General features: G+C 37.0%; 1 protein-coding gene across 9 annotated transcripts in view; it reads left to right on the top strand.

Moving 5' to 3' along the window:
• Nucleotides 1–542: 542 nt before the first annotated feature.
• Eml4 (EMAP like 4) overlaps nucleotides 543–20,883 on the top strand; it is a 141,703-nt gene continuing 121,362 nt past the window's right edge. For 7 of the 9 annotated variants that reach the window (XM_021725868.3, XM_021725867.3, XM_005324532.5 and 4 more), the window contains exon 1: nucleotides 545–846. In XM_021725868.3, the coding sequence (XP_021581543.1) occupies nucleotides 822–846 (25 nt within the window). In that variant the 5' untranslated portion in view covers nucleotides 545–821. Of the gene's footprint in view, nucleotides 847–14,519; nucleotides 14,540–20,883 lie in introns of those variants that run through there. The other 2 variants (XR_005727283.2, XM_078029297.1) reach the window with 2 other exon arrangements.

The raw sequence follows: 20,883 nt of genomic DNA, 5'->3' as shown, positions 1-20,883 counted from the left end.
AGAGGTTGGGCAAGATGAAACTTGGGTCTCATCCAGCACTGACATTCTTTGCTTCTGATCTGTGCAGGGACCTGCAGCTGTGGTAGTAGTGGCCTGGGGCTGGTCAGGACGCCTCGCCCCCATTTATCCCTCACTGGACTAGGAAAGAGGGGAACCAAGGAAGGAGGGATTCTTCCTCTCACTTTGCTACCTTTTTAGAGTCCTTGTAGGACACACCCCCCTGTCAGAAGGACACCAGACGTGAGCTCCCCGGGCTCCCCAACAACTGTGAGGGCGAGAGTCTCTCGATGCACCTGAGTTTCCTAGGCCGGAGGCTAACCTTTACCACCCCAATCTCTCAAGGATCCAGCTTCAAGACGTAGGTCCCAGTCCCTTAGCAGGCCCAACACGCAAGCGCAACCGCCGAGGGCGAGCCTGAGGGACTTGGAGGCCGGGCAAGGTGAGGGGCGGGGCTGGCAAGACCTCGCCTCCTTACCGTCACGTGGGAGGCGGAGTCGGAAGCGTGACGGCGTGCGCGGGGGCGGAGCTACCGCTGCGCGCGGGCGCGGGGGCGGGGCTCGGCGCTCTAGGCTGCTGCCTGGGAGGGAGGCCGGGCAGGCGGCGGAGCGGCGCGGCTCTCAACCTGACTGGAGAAGTGGCCCGGGTGGCCGTGACTGACTGGCCCAGGGCGGACGGACGGACGGACGACGGAAGCGGGGGCCGGGAGCCGCGCCGGTCGATTTGGAGAGCGAGTGGGTCAGGCTCAGCGGCGGCCAGTCTGTTGGTTCGCTGAATGAAGTGCCCGCCCCGCTGAGCCCGGAGCCCGGCGCTTTCCCCGCAAGATGGACGGTTTCGCCGGCAGCCTGGGTGAGTACGGCTGGGAAGTCTTGCCTCTTCTGCGAAGGGTGGGAGCCTTGTTCCTTCCACGCACAGCCCAGGCCCTGCTCTCCGCCCTGCCCCTCGGGGAGGCAGCAGTTCCACTGCACATGTTCCCCTCGAGGCTGCCGCCCCTCCTCGGACTCTGGCGGACGGAGAGCCCCTCCCCCATGCCCAGCCCTCCGGCGAGCCAGACCCTCCTTTCTTCCCAGAGCCCCCTTCAATGCAGGGCCCTTCTCCAAAAGTGGGAACCCTTTCCCTTCACAGAGGCCCCAATAGCTGGTACACCCATCATGCTTTCACGGCTCCCCCCAACAACCGTGGGACACCCCTTCTGAAAATCCAGACCCCTCTTCAGGGTGCAACATTCCACCTTTCCACATACCGCGCTCTCTTTCAGGATGGAGACTGCCCTTCCCCACACAGAGACTCCCTTTTATGGTAGAGACCCCCCCCCCCAATTCCGCTTCTGGAAGTGGGTACCCCCCCAGTCTTCATTTCAAATTTGGAGGCTTCTTTTAAGTGTCCCTTAGTAAGTGACAACTTCCTTTCACTGCCTCCACTTCTCTGCACATTTTGCAGTCAGTGGTAGAGAGACCTCGAGCACTGAAGCATCATTGCTTAATACAAGAAAGGAAGAGGTGCATTTGTGTTGGGGGACCCTCTTTAAGAGTGAAAGCAGAAGTGTTTCTTGGCTGTATATGCATGCTGGGGAGAAGTAATCCTGCCCAATGAATCCATAGGAAAGGGGGCCTCTGTCGGGAAAGAAAGGATTCTCCATTTTTGGAATATGTTGTCTTTGTGGAATGGAGAAAGGGAAGGAGTTATTAAGTAGGTTGCAGTATCTTTTCAGTGTTCCCTTTCACCCGATTAAAGGTAGTAATGTTGTAACTGGCTAGGGGAATCAGAATTCCAGGCTGATACTCAGTGCCCCATACCTGTGTCTGGAATTACTATTCTTTGAGGCCATTGGAATCTGGTTACTGTAAAGATTGAGTTCAACTGTTAATGGTGGTGAGAGAAACAGTTTCTACTTTGGCTGATATTGCAGTTATGTGATACCTGCTGCTGGATTTGTATTTTGAGTATTATACGTAGAGGTAGCATGTTCTCAGATGACTTTCTTTTGCATTTCTTGATAATAAATCCTTAGTTGGTTAATGTTCATAGATCAGTGAACAGTCTGGCAATAGGCCATACTTTAATCTGTCCACACAGGTTGGGATTAGATGGATTTTAAGAATCTAAAGTAAATAAGTAAAAGAGCAATGTAGTTATTACATAGTAAGACCCATAATTTTTGCCCTATCATAGGAAGGAAAAAAAAACATTGTTATAAGGTTGTTTTGAGAGTGGGAGTCCTAAAATAGGAGGCAACTGAGTGCTAGTTTTTTCTTCCTAAAAGCACCTGTCGTTCCTTCTAACCTTTGATGTCTTACCATTCCTTACCTATGAAGTTGTTCCATTCTTGGGCTCCTGTTAGAGAGATATCAACTTTTCACTGGTTCTTTTTCAGCCTGTGGCTGAGTTTATTAATTAGTTAATATTGAACTGAAAGACTTGTTTGTCCTATAGGTCCACTAAGGATGTGATCATAATACTAGGGCTAATATTGGTTATCTTTTGGAGGCTGTTTTGGGCCTGTGGTAATCTCTGTATGGTTTGGCTCCTCAGTTTGTACTCATTATGAGATCTCTACTTATTTGTACTTCACCTCTGTTAATTTTGAAGAATTCTGGAGAGTTTCTTCAGTGAGCGTTTTGAAAGTCTTTCTTACCAATTAGAGCACTTAGATATATTTTGAAATAGTGTATATGCCTTATTAAGTTAGTTTATCCCTTCTTAACTAATCCAGGAGGGACTGAGAGGTGAAAATAAATTGCAGTTGAGAAAATAAATCCCATTGTTATAGAGTATTATAGCCCATACTAATGTTGGATGATGATGATGATGATGATGTAGAATAATTCATTCGATGCTATCTTTCGGGTAGTATGTGATGAGACTTCCTTTCTTTAGATATGGTGTTGGTCAGGAACAGGGGAGATAATGCCTGTTTCTAAAGAGAGGAACCTATGTCAGCAGAGAGGGAAGGAAATGGTTCCTGGCAGTATTTCTAGAGCTGCTCCTGATGAAGATACTTCTCAGCAGGAGCTCTGCTTTCTTTTTGTCCCCCTTGTAAGAGTAAAACTAGGCCCCATCTTAATTGAAACCTTAAAGGGTTGGGAGTGGGGGAGGGGTGGTGCTGGTATATTTTACTGGTAGCCTTTAAACAGAGCTCTTTGCTCAACTCTTGCCAAATTGCTTGTTTCTGTTCCCTGCAGTTCATTAGCCTGGAGCTTAGAGTTACATTGATCTTTATTTTATCATCAAGAGAGCCATTAATATAAAGGCAAGCACTTGTGCTTTAAGAGATGTTTAAAACTTTTTTTTTTTTTTTAAACTAAACAAGAACTCAAAATGTGAAGTTCTTCTGGGGTAGCAAGTATGGAAAGCATTTATTATACTTTCAATTTATTAACGTGTGTGTCCCTTTTACATACTACTAGAGGGTTCTTGAAAAATTGTGAGAAAACTACATTTTTATAAGCAGAACAGTTGAGTGCTTTATAAACAGAATGATTCAGGAAAGCTGATTATTTAAGTGACTCCTATGCTGATCATCTTGTAAAGCAGAGAAACTTAAAATTCAAACGGTGTGCTTGTTTGATGAGTGAAAAAGGCAAACAGTGTATGATATGTGTATCTGATGGTGATTAAAACTATGTAGTGAGTTTTGAAAACAAAAATATTTGGTGATTGGCCATTTTATAAATGTTACATTGAAGTTAAATACTGTATAAAAAGAGTCTTCTTGTTAAGTTGCTTAGAACCTCCCTAAGTTACTAAGGCTGACTTTGAACTCTTCATCCTCTTACCTCAGCCTCCTAAACTGCTGGGAGTAAAGGTGTGCACCCTGCTGCAAAGGATGCTTTTAATCTGAGCAGCTGATGACTTTCAGGCAGTGTGGCTAACAGGTGTTTATACTCTGTAATTTTCCTTAGATACACTATCTTTTGGTACATGAGTTAGGGTAATTAAAAAAGGAAGTACTTTGGAAACAACAATTACTACTAGTACTGCAGCTACTACTAGTACTGTTTGCAGTACTGGGGATTGAACACCGGGCACTCTGCCACTGGGATGCTCCCTATGCCTTCTTATTTTTTTATTTTGAGACGGTGTCTAACTATTTTGAGACAGGCCTCAAACTTGCGATCCTCCTGCCTCAGCCTCCCAAGTCACTGGGATTACAAGTGTGCACTACCATACCCATCTTAGAAACAATTATTTTAAAATTTACCCAAAATTATTTTGATGCGTTGTTTACAAATGACAGCACACACACACACACACACACACACACACGTCTACATAGTATACATTTTAAATTCCAGGTCTATGTGCAAAGTGGGAAACTATCAATACAGCTTTTCTTATTGATTTTTCAAAAGGCAGAAGTTGGGTTTATTTCATACTTGGTCTTTTTAGCATCTCATTCATAATAAAGGTTTTAATTAAGACCTGGAATTAGCTTGGAAATTAGTCAGTGTTTGCACTTAGAGAAAGTATAAATTTAACTATGTCAGCTTTAATTTTTTTCTGCCTTCAAAAGTTAAAAACAAAACAAAATTAAAACCTTTTTTTTTTCCCGAAGAAAAATTGTAATAAACAAAACCATAGGATTCGTATCGATAAGAAACAACATTTTGGGTGCAGAGTATAAAAATGAACAAATAACAGCATTGTGTTTCAATTTAGGAACTGTTTTAAGAAAGTGGTTTTTAAAATATTGCAATATTAGAATTATAATTTGTCATTACTAATCTAGCCTTCTTAAAGGAACAATGTAGTATGTGATTTTTAATTTTTAAATTATTTTAAAAAATATTTTGAGGATTGAACCCAGGGGTGCTTTACCACTGAGCCACATGCCCGGCCCTTTTATTTTTTATTTTGAGACAGAGTCTTATTAAGTTGCTCAGGGCCTTGCTAAGTTGTTGAGCCTACTCTCAAACTTTCGATCCTCCTGCCTCAGCATCCTGAGTCACTGAGATTATAGGCTTGTGCCATATGCCAAGCATAATTTTAGAATTCTTAACTTTTATTTCCCCACCCTCTTTTTCCCCCTTTTTGGAAACGGGGTCTCATTGTTTTGCCCAGGCTGGTCATCCCGTGCTTCAGCCTCTCTAATAGCTGGGACTACTGACAGGTACTATTGGGATGGCTGATTTTTTAAAATATTAATCTAGTCTAAAGCATTCTTTAAGTATTCATATGAAACATTTCTCTTATAATAAGATTGTTTGGGCTGGGCACAGTGGCACATTCCTGTAATCCCAGTGGCTCCTGAGGCTGAGGCAGGAAGATCACGAATTCAAAGCCAGCTGCAGCAAGAGTGAGGCACTAAGCAACTCAGTGAGACCCTGTCTCTAAATAAAATACAAAATAGGGCTAGGGATGTGGCTCAGTGGTTGAGGGCCCTGAGTTCTGCCCCTAGTATCTCCCCTCCACCCCACCCGCTCGCAAAAATAAATAAATAAATAAATAAACAACTTTCGATAGGTTATTGGTTGCCTTAAAGAGCTCATTGTAGCATTAAGTTACATAACATGGCATGAATAGTAATTCTGAAGTGTTAGTACAACATCTGTAATATGAGTTAGCTAGAATGTTTTTCAACATGTATGTGGATTAACACTCTATCTGGAGCTGTGCAAGGCGGTGCATGCCTCTAATCCCAGGGGGCTGAAAGGTGAGGATTGAGAATTTGAGGCCAACCTGGGCAACATAGTTCGACCCCATCTCAAAACAACAACCAACAACCAAAAAATACTGTATATGGACCATCACTGAACTTGGTTGTCCCTCATGAAAGAATAAGTAAAATACATGCTTCCTGTCCTTAAGGAACTTACTGCCTGGTTTTGAGCAGGTATTAGGGTTTTTTAAGCATAAGTAAAGTACCAGAAATGAGGGTAAAGGGAAGAATTGGTTAGAATGCTATACTATGTATCAAGCAAGTAATTTCTGAGAGAGAACATTTGGAGATGACTAGTTTTATCTTTTCAGAGCCTGGCTTTTAAAAGCAGTGGAATACTGTATTTGGTAGTCCCAATTCCAGAGAATATTACTAGGTCTTTTTCTGTCTTATGTTTAGGATAACATAGAAAAAGCACTCTATTTATGGATTCATTTCTATAACATGTAAAACTTCAATATTTGTACATAAGAAAGTTGAGAAAAACATTTTGATTTAAATATAGATGAATCATAAGTCTTTTTAAAGGAAATAGTCTCCTTCAACAATTATTATCTCAGTGTAAGTTTCCCAAGTCTGTTGTATATTTCTTTTGGGGGTGGGGGCCATGTGCCAGGGATTGAACTTGGGACACTCAACCACTGAGCCACATCCCCAACCCTATTTTGTATTTTATTTAGATGCTTAGCACCTCCCTGTTGCTGAGGCTGGCTTTGAACTCAAGATTCTCTTCTCAGCCTCCCCAGCTGCTGGGATTACAGGTGTGCACCACCACGCCTGGCTTGTTGTATATTTCTATGTTTCTATATTATCTCTTCCTTTATAGTTTTAGCCGTCTAAGACTATTTTAATGCCTTAATTTTGCATATTGTGTCATAGTTTATGAAGAGTTTTTTTCCCCCCATTTATTCTACATTCTGACTTGGGAAGCAAATTATTCTTTTATAGGTAAAATAGATTCAGACTCTGTATGTGTGTGTGTTTGTATGTATGTATGTGTGAATCCAATTTTTTTTTTAATGCTACTGGGGGTTGAATCTTGGGGATCTCTACAACTGAGCCAAATCCTCAGTCCTTTTTTATTTTTGAGACAAGGTCTTGCTAAGTTACCCAGGGTGTCCTCAAACTTACGGTCCTCTTTTCTTAGCCTCCTGAGTCACTGGAATTGCAGGAGTGTGCCACCATGCCTGGCCTTTTTTTTTTTTTTTTTTTTTTTTTAAGGAGGACTAATTTGGGGGATTTGTATCCAGGTTCATTTTTTATTTTATTTTTGCATTACTGGAAATTGAACTCAGGGCATTGTGCATGCTAGGCAACCATTTAACCACTAAATCCCATGTTATTTTTAAATAACGAAAACAGTACCCCTCCAGAAAAAGATGAAGAATAGAAAGATAAATGATCGTTTTTCTGGCCTATTTGTATGTAACTTATGTTAATATATTAATGTACTTGCTGTTAGTCTTGTCCTATGCCTAGATTTTTAATATTAAAATCATATTATGTATCTAATTTTGCCTTCCGATTTTTCATCAGATCTTAACCATTTTTTAAAAAATTTGAACTCAGTATTTTCTGATGGATTACAACATTCTTTTCCCTATTCTTTTAGTAACTCTGCATAACCCAGTGTAGTACATGAAGCCTATCTAATACATCTGAATTTGAACTCCTCTTCTAAATCTGATTCTTTTCCTTAGAAAACGGTTCGCTCTTAAGTAATTAGGTTTTTTTGTTTTTTTTAAAAAATTTTTTAGTTGTAGCTAGACACAATCCTTTTATTTATTTTTATGTGGTGCTGAGGATCGAACCCAGGGCCCCGCATGTGCTAGGCGAGCACTCTACCGCTGAGCCATAATCCCAGCCCCAGGTTTTTTTTTTAAGAGTTATTCTGTTGATAAAGCTTTTCTGCTTTTAAAAATGTCAGTCATTTTGTAAAAGGAAAAACTTAAAATTCAAACTGGTTCCTTGGTTGTTGTTTAGATATCTGATAGCAGTGGATTTTGAAGTTATGGAGAACATGTTAGGTGCTTGCCCATTTTAACAAATGTCACATTGAAGTTATATATTGTTGTATTGCTTATATTTTACACAAAATACTATATCACCAAGTCTTGAAATCTCCGAACCATATTTGATTCCTTTCCATCTTTACCTACCACATTAAAATCTCTTCTAAGACTTGCCAATTCTTTTTTTGTATGTGTGTGGTACTGGGGATTGAACCTAGGGCCTTATGCATGTGAGGCAAGCACTCCACCAGCTGAGCTATATTCCCCGCACTTGTCAATTCTTACCACCTTTTCTCATCCATTATTTTCTTTTTCCACTATCATAGTCAAATACTTATTATTCTGTGCGTGCATTATTGGATAGCCTCAAGAATCTCCACCTGTCTTATTTATTTTTTACAGGGCCCTTAATTTTTCTAAAGCTGTGCTTAGATTGTGCCATTCATCCTCTCAGATCACACTTCTCAAACACCTAAGCCTCATTCTCCAGGTTCTCTCCTATTTTTTTTTTTAGTTGTAAACACAAAGCCTTTATTTTATTTATTTATATGTGATGCTGAGGATTGAACCCAGGACCTCACACATGCTAGGCAAGTGCTGTACCACTGAGCCACAACCCCAGTCTTCTGCTAATTTTTTTTTTCCTTAAAGCTTCTGGCCTAAATGACTTATATCTTGTTTTCCAAATTTGGTTGGCCCATCTCATGTTTATGCTTTCATCCCAGTGACTACTAACTACCCTTCAAGACCCAACTGAAATATTATTTCCTTTCTGAAAGAAGCTCTTATGTATTTTCCTTTATTTCTATCTCTAAGTATTCACCATTTGAACGTTTCATAGGAGAAGTCCTAGAGCACTATCACAGAATACTTTTTTTTTTAATGGCTATAATGTAGAAGCAATTGTTATAAATCTGAAATTTATTATAACTCTTATTTCCCTGATAATTTTCCAAGTTATTAACCTGTCTATGGTTGAAACCCATGTGTTTCTGACATCATGTGGTGGAGATTTCACGATCCAATAAAAAAAACTAGGGGACTAGTGAGTTTATAGCTGGTAACTGAACAGCCTTCTCTTTCACACATTATTTTATAATGGAAATGACATTTGAAGACCAGAAAATTATAATGCAATCTCAGAATAAAGATTTTAAAGTTACTTTAAATATTTAGTATTTAAACTTATTATTATTTTTTTTGTCGTCTTATTTCACCTAAAATGAGTGAAAATGTCCCCAACTTTTTTGGGAATCTGATTAAGAGTTCTGTGCTCAGGTTCTAGAGTAGTGTTTTCAAGTGCAAGTAATGTGCACAACTTAAGTTTATTAGTGGTCAAGACTAACATTAAAAAGAATGAGCTGGATGCAGGGGCCGTACCTGTAGTCCTAGCAGCTCAGGAGGCTGAGGCAGGAGGATCTTGAGTTCAAAGCTAGTCTCAGCAACTGAGCGAGACCCTAAGCAACTCAGTGGAACTCTTGTCTCTACAAAAAAATCTATAAAAAATATCTGGGGATGTAGCTCAGTGGTTAAGCGCCCCTGGGTTCAATCCCGGGTTGATTAAAAAGGAAAAAAGAATTGAGGATAAAGAAGAAGAGAGATGGAATATAAAACATCTGTTTCTCTTGATTAAGCTTTATGAAACTTTTAAATTTCAGTTATATATGTTCACCTTATAAAAGTCATTTCTTTATGTGGCTATCCAATGAAAGAAACATTTTTAGTCGCTGATCTCTGTCTTTGAGGGAGTGAGTAGAAAGGTTGACCCATATATTGAAGTGTGAATGAGCAAACTGAAGAAGATAAATAAGTTGTGTGCTCTGTCTGAAAAGTTTTAAGAATCTGAATATAGTTAATATCACTAGCAGTGAAATATGTGTATAGTTCTAAAATAAGTGTAATTCCAGAAAACTCAGTGTAATAAGAATTGGTGTAGATAGAAATTGTCAGCAGGTGCTAAGTCTAGGAAGGTATTTGGTGAGGAGCAGGATATCTGCATGGTTTTAAATTTCTCTCCACTTTTTGCTTATTACCTGCAAGGGGGGAAATAGTAAACACACAGTGATGAAATCAGACAGCACCTTGAATTCATGATCAAAATAAATATCACCAGTGACATTGCATGCCTCTGGATGTGATGGTGTGAAAAGGACATATCACTTGTTTTCCAGATATGGATGCATAGTCTAACATAATCATGCGGAAACTTTGAACTCCAAGTGATAGCATTTTATTTTTTTAAAAAGATTGGGGAGCAGTATTTTTTTTAATATTATAAAGACAAAAACTGGAAAAGTTTCAAATCAAAGTAGGCTAAAAAGACATGACAACTAAATGCAATATCTGATTGTAGACTGGATTGTGAATTAGAGGTAAGAATACAATAAAGGATATTATTGGATCATTTTGCAAAATTGGAATATGTAGATTAAAGTATTGTATCGTTTAATTTACTGAAATTGATATCAAATCTGGAATGATATAAGACTATTTCTACAAAAGCTGTTAGGGAGAAAGGGACACGATGTATGTAACTTAATTTCAAATGTTCAGAAAAAATATGTGTTTTGTACATATATGTATCTGTATATGTAGAGGGTGCATTCAAAGCAAATGAGACAATGTTAACAGTAGGTGAATTTGGCAAAAGCTATATATAGTATGTTTTTTGTGCTCTGCTTGATCTCCTGGCTATTTTGTAAGCTTGACATTATTTTCAAATACAAAGTTTTAAAAACTATATGACCTTTGCACTATACTCCATAGTATAACATTTTAAAATATGAAACTATCTCATCTCCCAGAAAATTCTAGCACAAAACCTTGGGATGAAACTGACTCCAAGAATATATTCCATGTATATATCATATGGCTTCCTTTTATCCCTAGGCCTCAGTTTGAGAAACATGTCTCTGGGCCAGAGGCAGCTGTGGTTCAAACTTAGCTGACAGACATGTTTTGTTTGGCCCTTTTGAGTTCTTTAAAAATTGGGAAATTTCACGAAACATCTGTGTTTTTGATAACTATTTAAAAATGAAATGATCTTGCCACTCTGGGCTTACATTCCAGATGGTCACTATACCCACTAAGTGGATGCTCTGAGGGCCTCAGTCCCTAACTTATAGTCATCTTGTTTCATTTACTTTATTGCATGACTTGGTTTCTGTAGACATAGGTTTGCTTATACTGGAGAGGTAGTTAGGAGGCCTGTCTTTGCATTCTTGACAGTCAGAATTAAAGTTGCTGAATTGATGCTGTGTCACTCCCTAACATTTTGGTGTTTATTTTCTATAAACAAAGCCATTCTCCTACATAACCATACTACAACCAACAAAAATGCAAAATAGTGATACATTGCTACTGTCTACCAAGTCCTCAGATCCATTCTAATTTCATTGTTTTAATATGGTATCTCTCCTCTTGTTAAAACGAAAGGTTCAATTCAAAATTACATGTACTATTTATTTTTTTTAATTAAATTAAAAATTTTTTTTAGTTGTAGTTGGACACAATATCTTTATTTTATTTATTTGTTTTTATGTGGTGCTGAAGATTGAACCCAGTGCCTTCCACGTGCTATAACCCCAGCCCCTAGTATTTAGTTTTCATGTCTCTTTAGTCTCCTTCAATCTGGAACAGTTTCTGAGTCTTTCTGTCTATTTCATGACCTTGACAATATTACAGACCTGTTGTTTTGTAGAGTGTCCTGTATTTGATATTTCTTCCTGATTAGATTCAAGTTACCCATCTTGGCAGAAACTCCACAGAATTGAAGCTGTATTTGTGACATTGCTTTCAGGTGACACACAATTTTTATTTCTCTAATTACTCATAAAGTCTATTTTGATCATTTGATTAAGATGGTCTCTGCCAGGCCTTTCCACTATAAAAATTACTTTTTTTTTTAAACTTTATAGTTAGTAAGTATTTTGTAGGAGGTTTTTGTTTTTAAACTATGTAAATATTCTGTTTCTCATCAGACCTTCAATTTATAGATTTATGTATGACTTGGCTTTTGTGTGGGGGTGATTGGGGATTGAGCCCAGGGATGCTTTACCACATCCCTAACTTTTTATTTTTTTATTTTGAGACAGGATCTTATTAAATTGCTGAGGTTTGTCTGGAACTTATGATCATCCTGCCTCAGCATCCCTAGTCTCTGGGATTATAGGCATGTGCCATTGTGCCCAGCTTGATTTATTTATGTCTGTATGGATTCTGGTATTTCATTTTTAATTTTTGTTTTGTTTTGATGTTCAAATTGGCCCCATTTTGACCAGCAGGTACCCCTTCAAGCTAGCTTCTGTTTAAAACTCTATTTTCTTGCTTTCTGATGCTAAGATGATTCAAGTTTATCTTAATATTCTCCCTGCTCCATCCTGAAATAAGCCATTTTCTGAAGGAACTCTCATTCTTTTAGTGGAGAATGACAGTTAAAATTCAGGCTTCTATGTACTAGTTCTGCTTATTGCTATCAGAGTTCTTTCACAGTAGTCAAAACTAGGGAATATAAATATGTGCATATGTGGGTACAGGTAAATGGATATATTCATTTCTTCATTTATTGTTACAGCAGCACAGGGTTCATTTTAGTTTTCTCTATTTATTTTTGAGGTTCTGGGGATTGAACCTAAGTCCTTGCTTGTGCTAGAAATGTGCTCTGCTGCTGAGCTATAGCCCCATTATTTGAAAATACCTCTGCAACCCTGGCTTTCATTATGTGTAATGCATTTATTTATTTATTTATTTATTTTTAATTTTTTATTTTTTTTATTGGTTGTTCACAACATTACAAAGCTCTTGACATATCATATTTCATACATTAGATTGAAGTGGGTTATGAACTCCCAATTTTACCCCAAATGCAGATTGCAGAATCACGTCGGTTATACATCCACAATTTTACATAATGCCCAATTAGTAATTGTTGTATTCTGCTAACTTTCCTATCCCCTACTATCCCCCCTCCCCTCCCCTCCCCTCCCCTCCCTTCTTCTCTCTCTACTGTAATGCATTTATTTATGTGATGATCTCCCCCGCACCCCCCCAAGCATGTAATCAATCTTCTTCCTCCTGTTTCTTTTCTTGCTCAGGTTTTGACTCCTTGTGCTGGGCTGCTCCCTTGTTTTGTGCAGAAGTCCTTGTGCCTCTTGGGCTATAGCATCATATGCCTTGTTCTTTTCTCATCAACTTGGGTGTTGACACCCTGTGCTGGGCTTTAGCACTCCATGCTAGGCTGCTCTTTTGCCAGAGTGACCTCTTTATACACCTGCCTTGCCCAGCCCCCACTTAATGGCTTTGGGACTGCACTGTGTGTGTGTGTGTGTGTGTGTGTGTGTGTGTGTGTGTGTGTGTAGGAACTAGGCAAATTTTTTAATTAAAAAAGTTGATAAAACAGTTCAAATAACACAAGCATTTCACTTTGTATTATTTTCTAAATCTTATTTACAAGTGTTTGCTAGAGCTATCATACTAAGTTATAATAGATGGGGTGACTCAAACAACAGAAATTAATTTTCTCACAGTTCTGGAAGATGGAGATCCAAAATCAGGGTGTAGAGAGATTTCTTTCTTTTGAAGTCTCTCTCCCTAGCTTGCAGATAGCCAGTCTCACATGGTCTTTTTTTTCTGTGCAAGCACATCCCTGATGTCTTTGTACATATTCAAATTACCTCCTCTTTGAAGGACACTAATCAGGTTGAATTAGGACCCACCCATATGACCTTGTTTTAACTAATTACCTTTTTAAAAGGTCTTATCTCCAAATACAGTCATATTCTGAAATACTATGGATTAGGACTTCAATATATGAATTTTGGTGGGATACAATTCAGCCCATATCAATATGCATATATATTTCATATAATTTTAAGTAAGGTGCTGGTGAATTGTTATTTTGAATTAGCAAAAATATTTTATCGTTCTCTATTTTAACAATTTTGTAACTGCATAGTATTTTATACCATGATGAAGGTATCTACTGTTGATGGGAAGGCATCAGGATCATATTTCTTACTATCTTGTTTCTATATTTATAAGCAGTCAACAATTATGGTTAGGTATGTGTGAGTTGGGGATTGGTTAAAGAAAATATATTTAAGCAACAAAAGTACCCATGGTTTTCCACTTAAAAGTATTGTGACTATCTTTCTTTAGCAAGTATGAATATAAACTTCAGTGCATTGTATTCCGTTATTTGGATGTCTGGTCATCTTAAGTTTTGTGTGTAGAATACAATTTAACTTATTTCTGATGACTGATAGTGATTATTATGAACATTAGACATTGTTCTTGCTGTAATACAATGCTGCCTTCAAGAAATGTTTATGTGGGGGCTATACACTCCATATACAAATGATTGTAAGACAGTTAAATTATAACTAGACAGTTTAATAATCTTCCTTGTCACTTAGGGTCAGTGTCTTTATTCTTTCTTCTTTTTGCTTACTTTGTTTTAAAATTTCAATTGAGTTTTTATTTTTTAAAACACGTAAGAACTCTTTTTTTTTTTTTTTTTTTACTATCAGGCCTAAAATTTGATAGTAATTTCCTGATGACAAATATTCAATTTCTGTGATTGTCTCTTAAGTCTCAGTTTACAGTGGTGTGTTTAAAACAGAATTTACATAAGATCCATATATTGCTTTTGGTTGCTGTGTTTCTCTCTCTTTTTTTTCCTCTGATATTAGGTCTTGAACCGAAAGATTCCTGCATGCTGGGAAAGTGCTGTACCACTGAGCTACATCCCTAGTCCTATTTTTTATTTTAAGACAGGGTCTCACTAAGTAATTTAGGGCTTGGTTAAGTTGCTGGAGTTGGCCTTGAATTTGTAATCCTTCTGCCTAAGCTTCCTGAGCTGCTGGGATTACAGGTATGTACCACTGTGCCCAGCCCTTTTAAAAATTTTATTTCTTTGAGACAGAGTTTCACTAAGGTCTCTAATTTGTAATCCTCTTGTCTCAACCTTTCAAGTATCTGGGATTACAAATGTGAACTTTCATGCTGGGTCAGTTAGTATGTGTGTGTGTGTGTGTGTGTCTGTCTGTCTGTCTCTTTTTTTTTTTTCGTGATAGGGGGATTGAACCCAGTGATATACCTACACCTGAGCTACATCCCCAGAGTTTTTTATTTTTTGTTTTGAGACAGGATCTCACTCAATTTCCCAAGCTGGCCTGAAATTTGCTTCCTGAATAACTGAGATTACAGGTGTGTGCCACCACACCTGGTTCTGCTATATCTTTTAAACCTCTTATTTGTGTATTCCCTGTTCCTTTTCTTTTTCCCTTTGCACAGTAAGGAAACTGTATCTTTTTGTTCTATACAGTTAACCTAGTGCTGATTATATATATCCTTTGGTGTTATTGTATAGATTTCTTTGCCTTCTGTAAATCCTTTAAATTGAAATTCAAGGATTTTTCTATATTTACTATATATTAGCCTGCCATACTTATTGTTATTTTTGATGCTCAGATTTTCCTAATATTGGCCTTTGGAGCATCTTCAAATTGGCTCCTGAATTCTTTTTTTTGGCAGAGTCAGACTCTGTTGTTTTTATTTTATTTTTATTTTTTTTATTGGTTGTTCAAAACATTACAAAGCTCTTGACATATTATATTTCATACATTTAGATTCAAGTGGGTTATGAACTCCCATTTTTACCCCAAATACAGATTGCAGAATCACATCGGTTACACATCCACATTTTTACATAATGCCCTATTAGTAACTGTTGTATTATGCTACCTTTTGGCTCCTGAATTCTGACCTTAGTGGTCTTTGTTTCTTTCTCTTTCTTTCTTTTTTTAAAATTAATTGTAGTTGTAGTTGGACACAATACCTTTATTTTACTTATTTATTTTTATGTGGTGATGAGAATTGAACCCAGGGTGCTAGGTGAGTGCTCTACTGCTGAGCCATAACCCCAGCCCCACTCTTCTTTGCTTTCTGATATGAAAAAAGTTCTAAAATTTATCTTTTAGCATTTCCTGCTCTAATCCTGCAATTGTTTATTTCTTCAAGAAGTTGTCCCTTTCAGCATAAAAGTGGTATTCAATGCTCTACGGTTATTCATTGCTTCTTTTCAGTTAGTGTTTCTAGTCCAACTCCCCCCACTCCTTTCTAATTTCCTATTTTAAACCTCCTATAGGCTGGGAAACCACTTAACAAAGCTTATTTGACTTACATAAAGGTCATTCTGAACCCAAAATCATGGCCTGTGACTATTTAAATTGCAGGTTCATACTTAATAAAAATTGCAGATATTATTTTTATTTATTTATTTATTTAAAAATATTTATTTAGTTGTAGGTGAAAACACAGTATCTTTATTTATTTTTATGTGGTGCTGAGGATTGAACCCAATGCTTCACATATGCCTGGCAAGCACTTTACCACTGAGCTACAGCCTCAGTCCACAGATATTTATAATATGAGTAACAGAATACCACATGTTCTTCGGAATAAAATAATTGACTTCTAATTTTTATTGGTACATTATGATTCTACATAATAGTGGGCTTTGTTGTATATTTGTATAATATAATTTGGTCAGTTTAATTCCCCAGTAAACCTTCCCCCCAATCCTCTTCCTGTGCTCTGTTGCTCTTCTATTTTCATGAGATTCCCTCTCCTGCCTTTTTTTCCTTTATTGTCTCTATTTTCCACCTATGAGAGAAAACATGTGATCCTTGACTTTCTGAACCTGGTTTATTTTGTTCAACATAATACTCTCAAATTGTATCCATTTTCTTACATATTAATTGACTTCTGAGTGAGGTCCTTAATAAAATGCATGAGCTTTTGTAGTTCACAAACTTGATGGTGTGTGTAAATATACACACATTTAAAAATTTTTTGGATCATTTTTGCTATCCATATTTTTAAGATTATCAGATAAATCACTTTATCAGCAAGGTGTTTATTAGAGAGTCAACCATCCTGAATTATATTTGCCATATTCCATAAGAAAGCATTTTTCCCCCTTTTAAACATTTTCTCAGGTTTGGGGATATAGCCTCAGTGATAGAGCATTACCCTGGGTTTGATTCCCAACACCACCACAAAAACAGAGAATGCACTTTTTCTGCTATTCCGAAATTGATGATGACTTTCTAAAAGTTGAGATTATTTTCTATTTTAAAACAACTATTCAGTAGTATTAATATCAGACATTTTTCTTTAATCATTTTTTACTTCTACATACTGATTTTGAAATGACTGTCTTTTTGCTAATCTTTAAGTCACAATCGTGTGCATATCTTTAAGTGAATGTCAGAGCAAATGACAAAATTTCTTTGCATTTTTCTTTGAGACATTTGTTCCAGGAGAGTGTCATAATTGATGAGTGAGTGGGAGTTTTTGTTTTATTTTGATAAGGATATCCTGTTTTGGTTTAGTTGGCATAGCTTTTGACTGCTTTTAGTACCTCTTGGCATTTCTTTAATCCTCTCTAGTTATGATTGGTGTAGATAATGTTTGTGGCACAAGCAATGATTTCCCAATTTTTAGGATCTAATGTGGATTTGCTTTATTGAGAAAACAAAGTTTTAGAATAAAGAGATATGACTGGAAAGACAATGAACGTTTTCCTTTTTATTTTTTGAGAATCAAGTTTGTGAATGGGATTTTATGATTATATGCACACTGAAACTTGTACATTGTCCAACTCCTTACCTTGCTTTATTAAGGCTTCTGTAATGGAGCTAAGATTATGAGTTTGAGTGATATATACCTTACTTTTTTGAGATTTCTGATCTTAAATATTTTCTTTCACAAGTTTTTATTAGCTTCTGTGGATCACACCTGTGCAAGTGCAGTGGAAAGTTAGTGAAGGGGACACTGAAAATCCCTGCTCTCATGAGGCTTGTAGTTCTGTGGGGAATTTAGGGAATATTTATTTAGGAAATATTTGTTGAATGCTTGGTATGTGCTCAGCACTTTTCCAGCTATAAACAAAGTCCTTATGGGTTTATAATGTAGACTTTAAAAATATAGAGTAGTAAGAATTGTGTTGGTAAGAATTTTTTTTAAAAAACTTTGGGAACATGGATGCTTACCTTAGACCTCTGACATTGAGCTTTTCTTTAAACTCATGTTCTTGTTTGGAGTTGAAGCAGAAAAATAGAGGTCAGGTCACAATGTTCCTCTTAGCTGTTGGAAGCAGTTTAGAGGAACATTTACTTCTCATCCTTGCATTCCTGAACACCTGAGGAAGTGACAAACTAGCTATAGAGTTCACTTTCATTGCAGTGGATTTTTTTGTTTGTTTGTTTGTTTTTTTAACTTCAAAAGTAGCTACTAGAGTCTTTATTTTTTAAGTTTGTTCCACCAGTTATAAACCAGATGAAATTTATGGCATGATTGAGAGACTAACCCCTGGCACTCGCAAGAAAGATTTGGATGACTACATAATGTGCATCCCAAGAAAACAAAGCTTAAAATCCATTGCAGTTTTTAACCTGCAGAAGGGGGCCATCATTAGCCTTGCCTTTCTGATATCATTCTAATTTAAGGTGATGAACTTGATGGCTTTGAATCCTCTGTTACCTGTTTATAAGAGGCTGTTTTTTATATTTGTTTTTTCTCAGTTGTTTTTTTTTTTTTTGAGAGAGAGAATTTTTTAATATTTATTTTTTAGTTTTCGGTGGACACAATATCTTTATTTTTATGTGGTGCTGAGGATCGAACCCAGCGCCCTACGCATGCCAGGTGAGCTCGCTACTGCTTGAGCCACATCCCAGCCCTCAGTTAAGTTTTGAGTCTTGTGATCTGTGGTATATTTGCTTTAAGAGATAATCATCAATAATCATAATTTGTAGACCACATTTTAAGAAATTTTATTTATATAGATATCTTATTGAAAAGGGGAAACAAAGCAAGGGCTATACTATTTATTAAGCTATGATTTTAGGAACTATGTCAGACATTTTACATAAATTAACTACAATAATTTCCTAAGGACCAATTTCTTTTCTTTTTTTGATGTGCTGGGAAAGCCCTCTCTACCACTGTGCTACATCCCCACCCTCCAAAACAACATAATTTCAGTTAAAAAAAGAGCACCCACCAGGATAACTGTTAAATAGATTGAGTAAAACTGAAACTATTGTTATAACCTTTTTTGTGGGGGGAGGGAGCAGGGTGAGATTATAGTACAGCATCTAAAAATCCAGTGTGTTCCATAATCCGAAACTTTTTAGGCATTACAGAGCTCAAAGTTTTGTATTTTGGAGTATTTCAGATTTTTGGATTAAGTATGTTCAGTTGGTAAAGTCTATATAAATATTCCTAAATGAGAAAAACTCCCAAATCAGAAATGCTTCTCTGGTCTCAAGCATTTTGGGTATTCAATCTGTAATATCTATTGATAACTTTTTAGTGGCTAAAATTAACTAGATAGTTCCCAGATAGAAAATCTAATAATTTAACAAATATTTATTCAGCAAATCCTACATGGCAGGCATTGTTTTCATATTTGGGATGTATCAGTGAACAAAACAAACATCCTTGCTTTCATGAAGCTTATAATGAAGGGAGATGAAACAATTTTCTTTAGATTATTTGCCTATAGGTCAGTGACTCTTGTAAGTATTGATGCTCGCACTATCAATAAATACATTTTTCTCTTTTCTTAGGATATTGGTGATATAGCCTGTGTAGGGTTTGGTTTTGTCAGACAAGCTTACAGTTAAGTAATCTTGGGAATGCAAAATAAGTAATTAAAATAGGACAGCTGCTGGGCCCAGTGGTCATACCTATAGTTCCTGCTATTTAGGATTGCTTGAGCCCAGTTCAAGACCAGCCTGGACAGCACAGTGTGACCATAACTCATCATCATCAAATATATTTTTAAAAACAGATGACAACTGTGTTGGGCTACTTTACTGTCATACATCTTAGGATCTAATTTTATGATAGGATTTTGGAATATTTAAATACTTTGTTAGGCTTCCATTCTCACTTTCTTAGTTTTTAATTCATATTTAAGGTATTGTTTATTATTCTACTTTTATATGCTTGGACATGTATTTACTTTTAGTTTGAATATTTTATTTTCTTCTGGAAGAATCTGGCCATATTTTAATAAAATCCTACTTATTTTCAGGTTAATTTCAATAGGTCATTGTTTATCAATCTGAATTCAGAACCCCTATCTAATTACTAAGGAGAATTCTTGGGATGCTGTGGAGATCTTTAAACAGCTGTTTGTGGGTGGTGGTGATGTTAGAGGCAAACAGTGGGTTGTATGACCAGGATGAGGTCACCTCTTTCACCTTTTGGCCCTTTTTCTTTCCGGACTTTAACACCTACTTTGGTATTTAAAAGTAGTTTGGGCTATTTGCTGAGCTGTAAAGAGTTGTTAATAGACGCACCTGTAAAATAATGTTAGATGTTTTTTGGATGAGACCTTTGGGGATATGATTATGTTACAGAAACCATGAAAGAGTGCCAGTGGTTTGAAAATCATTCATGTAATTTTCAGTGTTTTGACCCACTTTTGGGCAATATTTTAATGTCTAATTTCTGAGCATTTGATCTCAGCTATTTTCATTTAACTTGCATAAAGATTATTCTTTCTACCATTCATGTTTATTGTGACTCCTCAGTTTATAACGTTTCTTCATTTCAAGTTTTTATGAGGTCAGACTTTTAGCTTGGTCTCTTGAATTGTCCTGCCCCTGCTACTTTGATAGTGTAATTCCCTCAATATCACTTTTCTTGCTTCAGTCCTTGCTATCTCATTTCTTCTTAACAGCATTTTTTAAAAAAATTTAGTATCCTCCAATTCTTCTACTGATTGCTATTTACCAAGAATCAGTTTAAATACCCCCTCTTCATTTGACCACTCCAATTCACAGGGGGACACCCTTACCTTTCTGTAGCTCATTTGGTTTTACTCAGAGACCAAGCATATATTTGTCCTATATTGTTCAGTCATAAACAGTCTTATATTGTTACTTAGCTATCTTGTGTTTATATATTTTCTCCCTTCAATTAGTCAATAAATTTCTTAAGAAAAAGAATATCTCTTACATTTGGTTGAATTTTTATTGACCTACCATACTGCTTTTTAAATATTTATCAATTTTTTAGTTATAGTTGGACACAATACCTTTATTTTATTTATTTATTTTTATATGGTGCTGAGTATTGAACCCAGGGTCTCGCATGTGCTAGATGAGTACTCTACCACTGAGCCACAACCCCAGCTCCTAA

Source organism: Ictidomys tridecemlineatus, chromosome 12, assembly GCF_052094955.1.
Source record: "Ictidomys tridecemlineatus isolate mIctTri1 chromosome 12, mIctTri1.hap1, whole genome shotgun sequence".
NCBI lineage: Eukaryota > Metazoa > Chordata > Mammalia > Rodentia > Sciuridae > Ictidomys > Ictidomys tridecemlineatus.
This window is presented reverse-complemented; position numbering and strand designations above follow the sequence as displayed.